Source organism: Carettochelys insculpta, chromosome 3 (genome assembly GCF_033958435.1).
Source record: "Carettochelys insculpta isolate YL-2023 chromosome 3, ASM3395843v1, whole genome shotgun sequence".
Classification (NCBI taxonomy): Eukaryota; Metazoa; Chordata; order Testudines; family Carettochelyidae; genus Carettochelys; species Carettochelys insculpta.
Window position 1 is genome coordinate 173005001 of NC_134139.1, and position 14821 is coordinate 173019821.

Genomic DNA, 14821 nt, shown 5'->3' on the forward strand with positions numbered 1-14821 from the left:
AAATTGAAAAGGCTATATTGTAGAAATTGTATAATAGTGCTGCAACTGATTCCATCATTTCACTGCATTGGGTCCCCCTCTTCTTCTTCCAGTTTTATAATAAGGAAACAATGTTTATATTAGCTAATGATACACATAAATATATAATATGGAGTGAAATCTGTTTTAACACAGAGATGCATGTCTGCACAGATGTATGTAAGTACAAATTGTAGAGACAATATATAGCTATTTCATATCTTCATTCTATACACCACAAAAATATATACATTTGAATTATTTTAGGTCTTTAATTCACAAAGTAATTTTTAAAAGAGTACAATGTGAGAGCACTTAAGCATGAAATCTATTATTCCTATACAGTGTACATGGATAGGTGGATTGCATTCAATATTTCAAAGGCTGCCAAAGTTATATTTTTCCCATACTATAAAAATCAGTATGAAAAGGACCAACTCCACAGGGAGTACTCATGGGAGAAAGCTAAGTACCCAGGCCAGTTTTAATTGCAGGTTCTGGTTATAGCAATGCACCAGTAATTTATTGACTTTTTTTCAATATTTTCCTTAAATTAGGAGAAAATGGTGCTTACAAAATCTAACTAACTGAAAATGTTAGATTTGCCTGGCACAACTGTTGAAGTAGCTTGGACTGACAGCAATGAAAACATTTCCATGCAACAGATTTTTAAATGATTTGGTGAAATTGTTTGTTTGGTGTAAAACACAATGAAAAAACAAAACAAAACAAAAATCCCACCTAAAATGCAAATTACAAAAATAAAATATTTTGAAAAACTGGACAAATCAAGAAAAGGGATATGTGAAGTAGAGGAACTAGTACAGCTATAAACCAGTATTTTCAAAGGAGTCTATGGGATTTAGCCCTCAAACTGCTTTAAAAATCCCATCCTTTAGAGATGTTTTGGGAAGCTCAGCATGACTTTGTATTGTAACTAGCAAGTGTTTTCAGTTACTATCAACTATGCCTGGATTCAAACCAGGCATATAGCTGTGAAAGACTCAATATTTCTTTAGCAACTGCCAAAACTTCTATTTATATTCTGCTTAGATCTCCAACCAGAATAGCTAGAAAACACATTTAAGAGTTTCACAGGTGTAACATCTGAGAATGTGAATAAAATTAGATTAGGTTTTAACTCATTCTGTAATCATATTTAATTCACTACTGATATAAAAAGTCATATTAACTTACAGATATTTTAGATTTTCAAGGTCTTCAAAAGCCCCACTAGGTATTCTTTTAATCTGATTGTTGTTTAGAAGCCTGAAAAAGAAATAAAAACAGTGTATTCCTTAATTCATAAATTGTTAAAACAATTTCCAGTTCAAAAGCAACCCAGAACATCAGGCTATATGACTGAAAGTTTATACAAGCCAAGCATCAGAAACAAGATTAAACAAAAATAAAGTAATGACACATCAGGAATTGTTACCAGAAATATATGAATTTCTGACTTTTGTTTTAAATTCAAATGTGCTTAAATATGTCCTTACAAAATCATGTGCTAAAGTGCTCTCCTGGATTGAGATGAACATGTTCAGAATCTTGCAGGATCAAAGTCTTAATGAACCAAGAGAGAATTTAAAGAAAAACACATATAACCTAAATAATCTGGTTTCATACAGGTGCCAAGAACAGTGAGAAGAGAGAAAAATCTCTTCTCCAAATGCTATTCTAGACTATGGGTGGGAAGAGTAGATGCTGCCCCTATGAGATGCCTATATCAAGGTTTGCCAGATATAGTCACATCTAGCAGAACTTACCTTTGTACTTCTTAGCCCCTTCCTCTGTAGCAGCTCATAATGTGGCATATTTGAACAGTGTTTTTCCTCAGCACAACTTTGCCCTCATCCCCAGTGCAGAGCAAATCTTGGCCTCTGAAGAGGAACAAACTTCAGGTTTGAAGGCTTTTTCTGTACTTAGACTGCACAACCCTTGAGGCAGGGACCATTCTTGTCTTAGCTGTTCGTGTAATACCTCGCACAAGGCGGCTAATACATGACGCACTCCCAGGCATGTTTGCAATAAAAACAGTAACAATGATCCACTGTCTTCAAAGGGCTTGTTATCAAGCTCCAAATGAATTGCTAAAGAAAACTCTGGTATCCATTTCCTAATTGCCCATGAATGTCACAGAATAAATTCACCTGATACCCAAGCGACCACCTTTCATTTAAAAATTAATACCCCCATAACTCCTTCTCTGGTCTCAAAAAAGCTAGTGAACAGAAATAGCAAACGTATTAAACACATACAGATCTGTTTCAAATTTCTTAGTTCGGGGCAATGAAATCTTAAATGGATTGTATGTCTATTGTCACTGCCACTGGAATTGATTGTCACTGATACATGACACTAAACCTTTGGGGGACTAACTCCTGGCCTACAGTACAAATGGCCTGGACTCTGCTTTCCAGATTGCCTAGAATACAGGAAGGAGATAGAATAAACAAGAAGAATTGCAAGAACCAATCATAAATTAGAGCTCAGTAACCAAGTGTTTGGTTTTATTTTCCGTTTTGACTGTTGCTGGAGAATGCAGCAGAAGGAAAATCTTCACAGCCTGGGAGGTCCCCATTAAACTTTCCATTCACAATTAAAGGGAAGTTTTGAACTCTAGTGGTGATTACTGGGCCATCAAAATGTTTCAAATTCAGTAGAGACAAGCAGGGAAGCAGCTGAGGAGAGAATTCAGATCAAGCCAGCCTAATTGTTATAGAGCGACAAGTATCAGAGGGGTAGCTGTGTTAAGTCTGTATCTTCAAAAGCAACAAGAAGTCCTGTGGCACTACAGGTCTATATGGTGCTTCAGGACTTCTTATTGTTGCTATAGAGTGAAGGCACCAGATGCCAAGATAGTGAACCCAGGGCTCACACCACTGAGGTGAGAGGGGTGAAGTTGCTCCTTGCCACAGGCAATAAAGAAAAGGCTTAATCCACACCTCAGAGCTGGGCTTACCTTTGTATTATATAAGCGCCCCAAAGTCCCTGTAAGATACCAGGACCATTATGTTAAGTGCTGCATAAACTCAGCTTAAGAGAACTCTATTAAACTACTCTCAACTAGATGAAAAATAACAACTTCTTTGTTAGGTTGGCTTAGTCCACTAAAATAAGAATGTTTCAATGCTCCTCGAATCAGAATTTATAAAACGTCTAAAGCATTCTGCGCTTTTTAAAAAATACAGTATTGAAAAAGCATTTGAACAACTTGGCTATAACATTCCTAAGAGTTTTAAAAACACAACACAATTGTGAAAAGTTGTTGACATGTAGTTACACATTTTTCATATTTTTCACAGTAAGTGTAATAAATTTTAATAAAATATCGGGGCTGTCAGTGTGTTTTCAGAGGCTTTTAAAGTATTAACAACATGTTCAATGTATCTGAAAACAAACGATACCAAAAAAAAAGTGTACGTTCATTCAATCTCATCCAAATCTTGCGAGCTGCACTTACAGGAATAGTCACATTGACTTTTTGAAACTACATACCTAAGTAAGACTAACAGAATTTGGCACTTAATCTAAGATAAATCATTTGACTGAAAAGTGAACAGTGTTTTCAGGGCAAGGGGAATAACTTACAGTGTGTTCAGGTTCTTAAGCCGTCTAAATGCTCCAGGCTGGATTTCTTTAATTCTGTTAAACCGCAGATCTCTGTAGGGTAAAAAACAAAAACACGTCAATATGAATAACATTACTGTGGGTCACCATTTTGGGAAAGGGTGCAACTCATTTAAAATAAGGGCTGAACAAGTTCACCCTACCTGACCCTATTGCCCCTGCATGTCTTTACAGCCTGTCTCTGCCCTTCTGTGTCCCCTACTTCCTCTACAGCTTCCCTCTATCTCCACCACTGCAATATGTTTCTGCTTACTTACACACACACACACACACACACACACACACACACAGACTGTGGATTTGTAAGGGGACAGTAAAATGCACCTTTCTGACCTCACAGCAACTCCTTGCCAACTTTCATGTCCCTGATTCACAGTATGAAGGTATTAAGAAATTCTCAGCAAAACTGTAACAAGAAATTCTTAATAAGGGCAAAACAATGTCTTTTTCCTTAACCTAATTCTGAGAATTAGGTGAATGGTTTTGTCACAATTCTCTTCTAATAACTGTGTTTCCTTAGGTTTCAACAATATTTAGCCCACAAATGTAAAATATTTGTCTTCAAAATCTTCTGTAAAGGTAGTTGTGCCAAACACCATAGCCAATACAACTCCTATGCATAGAGACAATAACCATTGCCAAGTACAGAGAATACTCAACACACTCTGCTGCTCTAGGCAAAAAGGCAGTGTGCTGTCCCCCATCCTCCGCCTAGGGCAACAGATTTGGCCCAGCTGTTCCTTTGCTGCCTAGATAAGCGCCTCTGAGCCATGTACCCCACCCCTCCCACAACCCAACTCCTTACCCCGGGTCACCATGCCCTCCTACCCCAGGTCACCACCCAAAACCCTCTGCACTCCCCCACCCTCCTGCTCCACATTCTTCCCAGACGCTGCACCCCCTTCTACACCTCTCCCCCAGGGCAGAATCCTCTCCTGCACCCATACGCCCTGCAACCCCTCCTCCACTCCAATCCTTTGCTCCAGGTCATAACCCAAACCTTCTGCACCCTCTTCTGTACCCCTCCCCCAGGTCACAACCCCCTCCTTCACCCAAACTCCCTCGCCGCCCCCAAACCCTCTCCTGTACCTCAGTCCCCTACTCCGAGCTCCCTTCTGCGCCCAATCTCCAGCCCAGACGTCATACTGCCTCCATTGAAAAGTGAAGCCCTTGACCACTCACCAAAATTTTGGTGTGGCCCCCATCAAAAAATATTGCCCACTCCTGCACAACAAGGTGATACTTAGGAGCTGCATGTGCAGAAGGCAGCTACTGAAACAGCATGAAGAGACGGGCAAAAAAAATGAACCCTGGCCAGGGGATCTGAGGCCAGTGTAGAATTACCTTCTAGAGAAAGTAGCCCTGACACCAGGATTGGGAAGTCTCTGCTTAGTGCTCCTGTGCTGGACTGTCTTTAGAGACCCTACAGAAACTGTTGGTTCTATATTTTTAGCTGATAACTATCAAAGCAGTTGTGACTATAGTACTTGACACTTCTGCTTCTGGCATTGCTAATAAAGAAATCCACTGGGTCTGAATGCCCTCGGGAACCCACCTCAGACCCGACCTGGAAGCACAGAATGCTTGGAGCACTCACTGTAATCTAGGAATTACACCTGCAGCAACATTTTACACTGGCATCAGTTTCAATGTGAGACTCCCCCCACCCACCCACCGTGCACTTTTTCCACTATTATGGTCTACAAATGAGAGCAGTTTAGATCCCTGTCACAATGAACAAAAACACAGCCTGTCTTTTTGGTTTTTTTTGGGGGGTGGGGGTTTGTTTGTTTGTTTTGTGCTCACATTTTCTCACTTCTGTTCACCTGTGGATGTAAACCAGACAACATCTTAACTCTTCAGGACCTGAATCTCCACAGCTTCACACCCCTATTGCCATTTAACTCCCACACTGAATGTAAACTAGAATGGGTTTGTTTTGCAACAAATGGTAAATAAGTCTGTACAGATATAAATTATATAATGACTCTACTGGCTCATTACTGAATACATTCCTCTACACTGGCTGAGTAGGAAAGAATGGGTCTAACCTAGGAAAAGCAATTAGGGATGTAAAATAGCATTTAATTATTTAATCAGTTACAAGTAGATTTAACTGGTTAACTGATTAAATAGTGGAGGGGTGGGGGGGAAGGGAACCCGCAGATGCCACTTCAACCTGGGGACATGTCACAGATGGGGGTATTCTAGTCCGGCCACAGCAGCCTCTGCATGGTAGGGGAGCTGCTGGAGCTGACCCTCCCTGCTTTCCCATCAATTCCCCCGCCCAACAGGGGTTACTCCAGCCTGGCTGGAGCAGCCCCACTCCCGCAGCAAGCCTGAGGGGCTGGAGCAACCCCCTGTTTGCATCAGGGAGGGAGGTGCTCCAGCCCCTAGTGGTTATCTGTAACTGGAAGCCTTATCAATTCAGGGTGAATCTTACCAGTTGACCTGTTAACCAGTAAAAGGTTAACACCCCTAAAAGCAATCTTACCAATTTACCATGCAGCCAATACAAGGCTTCAAAATCACCAGAAAGTGTCAGTGATATCCTGAAATCAGCAGACCAGGCTCAGAAAAGTACCTGAAGCTGTCCGAAGACAGGAGCCATAAAACAGAGGGAGCAGCCTGGTAGCTGGCTGCAAAAGGAAGGGCAAGCACCAAGCAGCCTGAGAAGTGGGTCTGGTCTCTGTTTTCTTCATTCTGAATCTTAAAAATCTTTATTGATTCAATCTTAATCTTCCATTATTGAAAATTGAAAATACATGTACAGGCTGAACCTCCCAAAACCAGATTTTCTTGTCTGGCAATATCCATCATCCAGAGGGACCACAAATGTTACTGGACCAGAGATCCTGAGTTGGGAGGTGGGTAAGGGGAGCCCACTTGCCTTGGGCAGGGAGCCCAGTGGGGCTTGCATTCCTGGACAGAGGAAACAGCTAGCCACTGCCGGCCTTCACAGGACCAGGGCTGCACCCCTTGCCTGCAGGTCCAGAAGCATGCAGGCAGCCTGTCTGGGGCTTCACAGGCACCCACCATGCTGGAACCACATGGGAAGGCTGGCCGGAGCGGCACTTGGCACCCACGGGGCCAGGACTATGCAGGCAGCCTGTCCAGGGCTATGCAGGCACCTGCAGTGCTGGGACCATACCAGTAGCCTGGCCAGGGCTGCCCCAGGCACCTGAGAGGTAGGGGCTATGCTGGGGGGGAAGGGACTGAAGAGGGTGAATCAGGGTGGGGGAGCTAGCTGGGGGAGTTGAGAGAGAGGGGTTTGGAACCTCAAGCAGCATGCTAGGGGCTGGGAGCTGGAGCCCCACGCGTGGGACGGTGAGCTGGGGCCGTGGAGTGGGGTGGGGGGCTTAAGCCAGGCAGGGGAAGGGTTAAACGGGGATGCCCCAGGGCGGGGTGATTGAGTTGGGGGGTGGGACGTTGGAGCCCCGCACGCACTGAGCCAGCCATACAGGGGGGTGAGCTAGGGCTGCACAGGGCTTGTGAGGGTTGGGTCTGGGTCTGCAGGGGTTGGGGCCTGAGCATGTGGGGAGGTTGGGGCATGGGGGTTGGAGCTGGGTCCATGGGGGTTGGAGGGGAGCCCCAGGTTTATGATTGGAGCCCCCCTCTGGGGGAGGAGAACCCAGGCCACTGGGGCCAGGGAGTTGGGGGTTAAGCTGAAGAGGGGTTTAATGGAGGTGAACCGGCACAGCTGTCAAGAGGTGCTGCTCTGGGAAGCAGGGGCTCTTAGCCCGCCTAGCTGCCCACAGCTGCAGGAAGCAAGGCAGGCTCACAGCCCAGCAGCTTCACATCTTGCCAAACTCACATTAAAGCAAGTTTCATGCAACGTGAAGCCATGTAAAGCGGGGGATTACTGTATGGATAGGGGGTCAGCCACGTAAGAGCGGGGTCCCGTACTCTGGATTTGCATACTGAGACCTTACTGTACTGACTTGCACTTTGTAAACATTCTTGGTGCTGCTACTAAGCTAAAAGGGTGCACTGTGAACTGAGAGCATCTGGTCCTGAGCAGCAATCACAGGAACTTTCTATTTGCAGGGAATACCAACATGTTAAAGTAAGCATCCTGCAAATCGAGGACAAAGTACCAGTCTCCTGATCCAGGGAAGGTACGCAGGGCAGAATAACATGATGAACTTCAAATCAATTCACTCAAGTGCTACCCGCAACCATCTAGGTCACCATCAGGCATTTTGAAGGTTCAGCTGAGGGTGTCTGTCCAGCCAGTATCCTGGATGCAACAACCATGTTATTTTTCAACTGTTCTCCCCTCTCCTCCCTTCCTGTGCCTCTATAATGTTGGACTAATGTGTCTCTAGCACAGTAGCAAGGGGATATACCTTCCAGTTTATTTCTATACCAGCCTCTCACCCTCTCTCTCTGTCCCTCTTCAGGAACTCTTCTTACAAGCATCTGCTCATTAATGAGCTGCAAGGCCTCCTAAAGGTGGGAACTGTGTCTCCAAAGGGGAAAAGTGTTTACTCCCACTATTTCTTGATCCTAAAGGCCCAGGGGAGGCCTATGCTCCATCCTTGACTTTTGGAACCTCAAGAAATATTTACCATGAAACAAATTCTTTATGTTCCTGTGCACCCTATGCAAAGATAAAGTACATTACCAGGAAAGTTGTTATTATACATAGTGTTCTATCAGCTAATGAATAGGATTCTTTAAACTGCATGCAGATCTTCAAATAGATTCTTTCAAACAAAGCACAGAAAAGAGGAAATGCAGCCGAAAATTAGTCAGACACTTGAGATCAAAAGACAGCTTTGAGCCTAAGTGAAGGAAGCAACAGCTTTAAACATCCCTAAGATAACTAATACCAACCACACAGTGAAAGAATGACAACAAACCCAGAAATATTATAAGCAATGGAGTCATTTGCAAGGTACAATATTTAGGAAAGATTTTTATAACACAGAACATGAGGAAACACAGTTCCTGGCAATAAGAGCTGGAATGCACTAACATACTTTCCATATAATGAGATCTTCAGAATCTTGCAACTGAGTAAATCAGGAAGCGAATGTTTACGCTGAACATCCTCTTTGTTCTTCCTTTAAACACTGCCTAAGGATGAACTTATATTTAAGCATATGACAAGATCTAGACATAATATGCACGTGCTTTTGTCCTGCTCCTGGAGATTCAACACAAAAGTCTTTGTTATGAAGTGTAGTCTCCTTTCAGCTGATAAAAGCAAATTTTAAAATAATGCATTTAACTACTTTCTGTTTCACAGCATATTGATATAGATCTTGGAGACCTGAAAGGCACCTTAGAAGGTCATTGAGTCCAGTCTCCCCCCACACCACCTCTTATTTTTCCCTCCTTCAAATCTATTTGCCTGAGATACCTACATGGCCCCCTCAAGGGCTGATCTCACAACCCTGGGTTTAGGAGGCCAATGCTCAAACCACTGAGCTACCCCTCCCTCCATGAGATACACAACTACATTGGCTGGAAAGAGACGAAAGAAATTGTTGCGCGCCTTCCAATACAGAAAACTTATATTTTATAACATAAAAGACCCTCAATTTCACATCATCAAAACTTCAAGGCCCCCTGTCATTGCTCACTAGTCCCCTACAACAGACCAGGTTTTTCAGCCATACTAGAAATAAATTGCTCATTGGCTTTAAAATACTGGAACAGAGTTAGTAAAATTCATAAAAATAGAGCAAAATATCTGACAAATGCCAACTTTATAAGCATTTATAGAAGTTGTTCTGAACTGTAATTGTACTAGGTCTTTCAGTGTACTGTCTAAAACAGTTGTGGGCAACCTGCAGCCCACGAGCAGCATGAAACCCTTTGGGATTCTATGTGTGACTCACAAGACATTTTGTTTACCATCACCCGTGCACAAGATTGCCAGATTCCACTGGTTTCCATTCAAGCAGGATTTTTTTTTTAAATAAGGGGACATTCATGTAAAGCAAGGGCACATGAAGAGAGGTCTATGCTGACTGCATACAATATTGACTGTGAGAACCATGCACTACTCCATCTGCATCCAGTCAAAGTGTTGTGGCAATTCAATAAGCACACCCATCAAATTCTAGCTGTGCAAACAGCTAGCAAAAACACTTTATCCCAGGAGACTGTTCTGGTTGCAAAAATCTTGTGGCCCATTGAGATGGAGGGTCATTTCGACAGCCCATTCAGTACCTAAGGTTGCCCATCACTGGTTTAAAACATATTAGACTACAAATTAGAATAATCAAATTGTGTCAGGACAATGCTACACACACACACACACGCACATAAATAAAGGAAAATAAATAACATCAAGGAAATTATTAAATTCCAAACAAAAGTGAACTTAGGCAGCATTGCCAAATTGTCTCAATATAACATCTGTCCTCTACAAAGATGCAGTGAGGTTGCCAGGATCAGAGGTAAGATTGGAAAATGACATTAACCCAGGGTTAGCAATACAAAGGTTATACGATACACTGAAAAAAGCCAACTACAGTATATTCAAAGTGAGATGCTACTCTCTTTTCCCTCTAATAGATAGAGATACAGATATAGATATAGATAGTGATGCTTAATGATGTCTTTCTTTCAGTTTTCACTGAGAAGGTTGCTGGTGACTGAACTCCCAGCACAGTGAATGCTGGAGTAAATGATGTGGGTTCAAAAGTTTGAACAGAAAAAGAACAAGTTCAGACTTACTTAGAAAAGTTTCACGTCACCTGGGCCTGATGGAAAGCATCCTAGAATACTCAAGGGGCTGACAGAGGAGGCATCTAAGCCACTAGCTATCATCTTTGAAAAGTCATGGAAGACAGGAGAGATTCTGGAAGACTGGAAAACAGCAAATATAGGGCCCATCTACAAAAAAGGGAAATAAGGACTACCCAGGAAACTATAGACCAGTCAGCTAAACTTCTGTGCCAGGAAAGATAATGGAGCAAACAATTAAGGAACCATTTGCAAACATCTGGAAGTTAATAAAGTGATAAGTAACAGTCAGCATGGATTTGCAAAGAACAAATCACGTCAAAACAATCTAAAAGCTTTCTTTGAATTGCTAACAAGTCTTGTAGATACGGGGGAAGTATTATGTGTGTTATACCCCGACTTTATTAAAGCATTTGATACAGTCACGCATGACCTTCTGATCAATAAAGTAGGAATATAATACCTAGACTGAGAACCAACTTAGACATGAGAACTAATTCTTCCACTCTGCTCTGTGCTAATTATGCCTCAATTGGAGTATTGTATCCAGTTCTGGGCAGTGTATTTCAGGAAAGATGTGGACAAATTGCAGACAGTCCAGAGTAGAGAAACAAAAAAATTACAGGTCTAGAAATCATGACCTATTAGGACAGATTAAAAGAATTAGGTTTGATTAGTCTGGAAAAGAAAAGACTGAAAGGGGACATGATAACACTTTTAAGTATGCAAAAGGCTAATACAAGGAGAAGGGAGAAAAATTATCCTCCTTAACGGCTGATGACAGGACAAAAGCAATGGGCTTAAACTGCACCAACGGAGGTTCGGGCTGGACACTAAGAAAAAAGTTGTAACGGTCAGGGTGGTTATGCACTGAAATAAATTGCCTATGGAGGTTGTAAAATCCCCATTACTGGAGATTTTAAGAGCAGGTTAACAAACACCTGCCCAGGATGATCTATATGGTGCTTCGTCCTACGGTTAGTGCAGGGACTGGACTTGATGATGTACTGACCTCTTGAGGTCCCTTCCACTTCTAGTAGTCTATGATTTTACACACAGACACACAAACTACACAGAGAGAGAGAGAGAGAGGGAGAGAAATTTAAATATGGATGCAAAACCACTACATTTTTACAATATACATGACATGACATTTTGACATCATTCATGACTTTTTCTTCTGAAATTCAATCAAAATGGGAAACAATCTGCAGTACTGATCAGTGAAAGAGAACACAGGCTAGGATTTTTAAAGGCATGTATAAAAAGTAGGCAACTGATCATTTAAATCTTTTTAGAGTCTTTGAGAAGAAGGCTGGACTAGTGTGTCAGATGCTATCTTAAAACCCAGTAGATCTAGGTTCAATTACCCATTCCACCACACACATCATTTGTGACCTTAGGTAAATCATTTAGTTACCCCACATACAAATGAAAATATTACCACTTTGCATGTTACAAGAGTATCCTGACCATAAATATGTTAAGCACTGTAAAGTGATCACATACTACACGGAGCACAGGAGACCAGTATCTCAGATTAAAAGTTTTGAAAGTTCCAGCCAAATTCTTTACTTAAACACCCATTTAAAGATTAAATTTCCCTTCCATGTGTAGCTATAGATATTATAATATGACAAAGCAATCTTAATTGCTTTAATTTGGCAAGTTGAAGTGAGGAAATGTGGTGTTTGATTCTATGTGAACAGGTAGGGATAATGACACTCCTCTCAATTGTTTTCAAAGGATGGATTTTAATCAAATCAGTAGGGAGCTTTCACTCATCATTGCACTTTCTTCAAAACTTGTGTGACAGCAGAAATCTCCCACTGGTGGGTAATAGCACTTAGGACCAACTCAGATCTATTGATAAGGGGGGAAAAGGCAGGTGCCCTGGGTCCCAGTATTTTAAAAGGAGTGGGGGCTCCCAACCACCACTCCTGCTACTGAGGCAGCTGAGCCTAGCCCCTATGCCCACTGCTTCTGTCTAAGGCCACACCCCCTCTGGGGACCCAGAGCCAGGGCTCCCCTGCTTTTCCCAGAAACCTAGCAATTCAGTCAGGATCCATGGATCAATTATATATGATGCAGCTGAAGGTAACTGTTTGTATTCCTTTGTCAAGGAAAATAGTGAATTTGTTGAATGCTTTTTTCTTTAGAGAAACAGGGATGTAAGTTAAGGTCCTAAATTAGAGAAATTCTACATAGAAGATCAGTGATTAAACAATTTTTTATTAAATATTTTGGTAATTCATTCCCATTTCCTAGAAAGGCTTCAGAACAATAAGCATTTCTCTAGGAATTCTCTCAAATAGATCACTCAGCCACTGGTACAGCATTTATTTTTAAGGAAACAGTAAATCATTTCCTAACATCTGAATGCCAATTACCAGCAAAAGAAAAGCCTCTAGCATAAATGCCAAGCCACTATGCTTCTCAATAAAGAACAAAAGATCTGCAAATGCCAGCAAGACTACATTGCTTATGTCTACTTTATTCTTATTTTTTTTTATTCAAGGTCATTGTAGCACGAAATGAAAAACAGCCATCAGCCCAGCAAAAACATTCAAACAGAAGGGAGCATGATAATTACACAAAAGAGGTTATATAATCAAGTCAATGCAGTAGCTGGAAGATGTCAATGGCACATTACAGCTGTTTTAACTACACTGCAAAAAAAAGTGTCAAATATTGAACAAACAAGATGTCTATCACTGTTTTTAAAAGAATTCTAAACAATATTAGCAACTTATAACATCTTTCAGTGCAAAAGCCTAGATTATTGTGAGACCAAAAATGGTTTTTAATAAAGTCTTTTTAAAATGTTGAAACCAAAAATTTATTTTCAAGCTTCTTTAGACACAAACCTATAGTGCCTGTTCATTCTCCTTGCAATTCATTTTGCTGGTTTCTTTCCCATTGCCTAACAGAAACATGTGATCTCCTTTCATTAAACAATTAAACATTTTATCACATTATATCAAAGCACAGTCAGCCTAAATTCTCATAATTAAAAACAACACAAACTACGAGAGAGACCCAAATACAAAAATACAAACACTATCAATTCTCAATCAATAATTAAGAGAGTATTTCTAATTGCTAAGTGGATTCCATTTCAACATTCTTGGGTTTGGTTTTTTTTTCTCCCCCAATTTAATAAGTATTATTTTGTAACAAAAGACAACAGCAAAACCTTTAAAATACTCTTCCACAACTGAAACCATTATCTCGGGGATGCAAATTCATTTGGAAGCAGTGATCCTTTTTCACAAAATAGCTTACAGAAATGACCAACAGTGCAACCACACTCATTTATATACTTCCCTATTCAAATATTCTATAATTTGCACAAATACATTTTGGTATGTCCACAATCCTTTTATCAGTACCTTTTTCATTTACAGACTGTAAAAATCTACTCTCAGTATGCTCTCCTGTTGAATGAGGAGAGACCTAAGTCATTAATTTCTGCAATTAGTCTGTGATTTTCATGAGATGACAATGCAGATTGAATCTCTCTAGCACAGCTCTCTCTCAACCAGCAACATCCATGGTCCAGCATAATTGGTTAGGCAGATGCCCACTTATCATGGGTGTGGCCAACTTTCCTGTGGACCCAGAAAGTCTGTTTACAGCCACCAGTCCTGGCTTTTTGTATTCTATCCTCTAAATTGTCTCTAGATGGCTGCAGCTACACTACAAAATAACTTCAAAGTAAGCACCTTTGAATTAGAGTGTCTACACACAGAATACACCCTGCCTTACTTCAAAGTAGCCTTCCCCCTAGTAAAGCATCTACACACAACTAGCCCCTACTTTGAAGTAAGGGGCCGGAAATGATGCAGGCAGGAGGCCGCATGGCTTTTGCAGCCAGCCGGCCCCTGAAAGGGCCCCTCCCAACACCCCCATCCTGCACATGCTCAAGGCTGCCAGGCTGCAGACAGCAATGCAACACATGTTGGAGAGAAGAGCTGAACACCATGCATGCTGACACCCTCCACGAGGATGACGTCCACTCCACCCTGGCCAGCTTGCTGGCCATGCTGGTCGCCCTGCTGTCCCACCGGCACGGCCGTGTCACCCGCATGGGATCCAGCCTTCAGACCCTGGCCACAGCACTTCTGCCCCTCCCCTGGGTCTCCCTGATCTAGCGCCAGTGGGCCTTCGCCACCAGCACCGAATGGTGGGACCAGCTGGTGCTGGAGGACTGGGATGACAAGCGGTGGCTGAGGAACTTTCGGATGACCGACCGGATATTCGAGGACCTCTGCCACTGGCTTACCCTAGTCCCCCAGCACTGGGACACCCGGATACAGCCAGTGCTCCCAGTGTGGAAGAGAGTGGCCATCGCACTGTGGAGGCTGGCCACCCCTGACACCCACCAGTCCATCTGCCACCAATTCGGCATCAGCAAGGCCACTGTGAGGACAGCGCTGTTCGAGGGAAGTCTGTCCCGCTGTCACGG

At 42.2% G+C, this 14821-nt stretch overlaps 1 protein-coding gene across 9 annotated transcripts in view; it reads right to left on the minus strand.

Moving 5' to 3' along the window:
* The window catches only part of PXDN (peroxidasin), a 137195-nt gene that overhangs the window by 88647 nt on the left and 33727 nt on the right, over nt 1–14821 (minus strand). For all 9 annotated transcript variants that reach the window (XR_012645112.1, XR_012645113.1, XR_012645114.1 and 6 more), the window contains exons 2-3: nt 3613–3684; nt 1216–1287 (exon numbers count right to left, since the gene is read on the minus strand). Coding sequence is in view for 5 of the 9 variants with exons in the window: in XM_074991211.1 (XP_074847312.1) it covers nt 1216–1287; nt 3613–3684 (144 nt within the window). In the remaining 4 variants the exon portion in view is untranslated. The remainder of the gene's footprint in view (nt 1–1215; nt 1288–3612; nt 3685–14821) is intronic.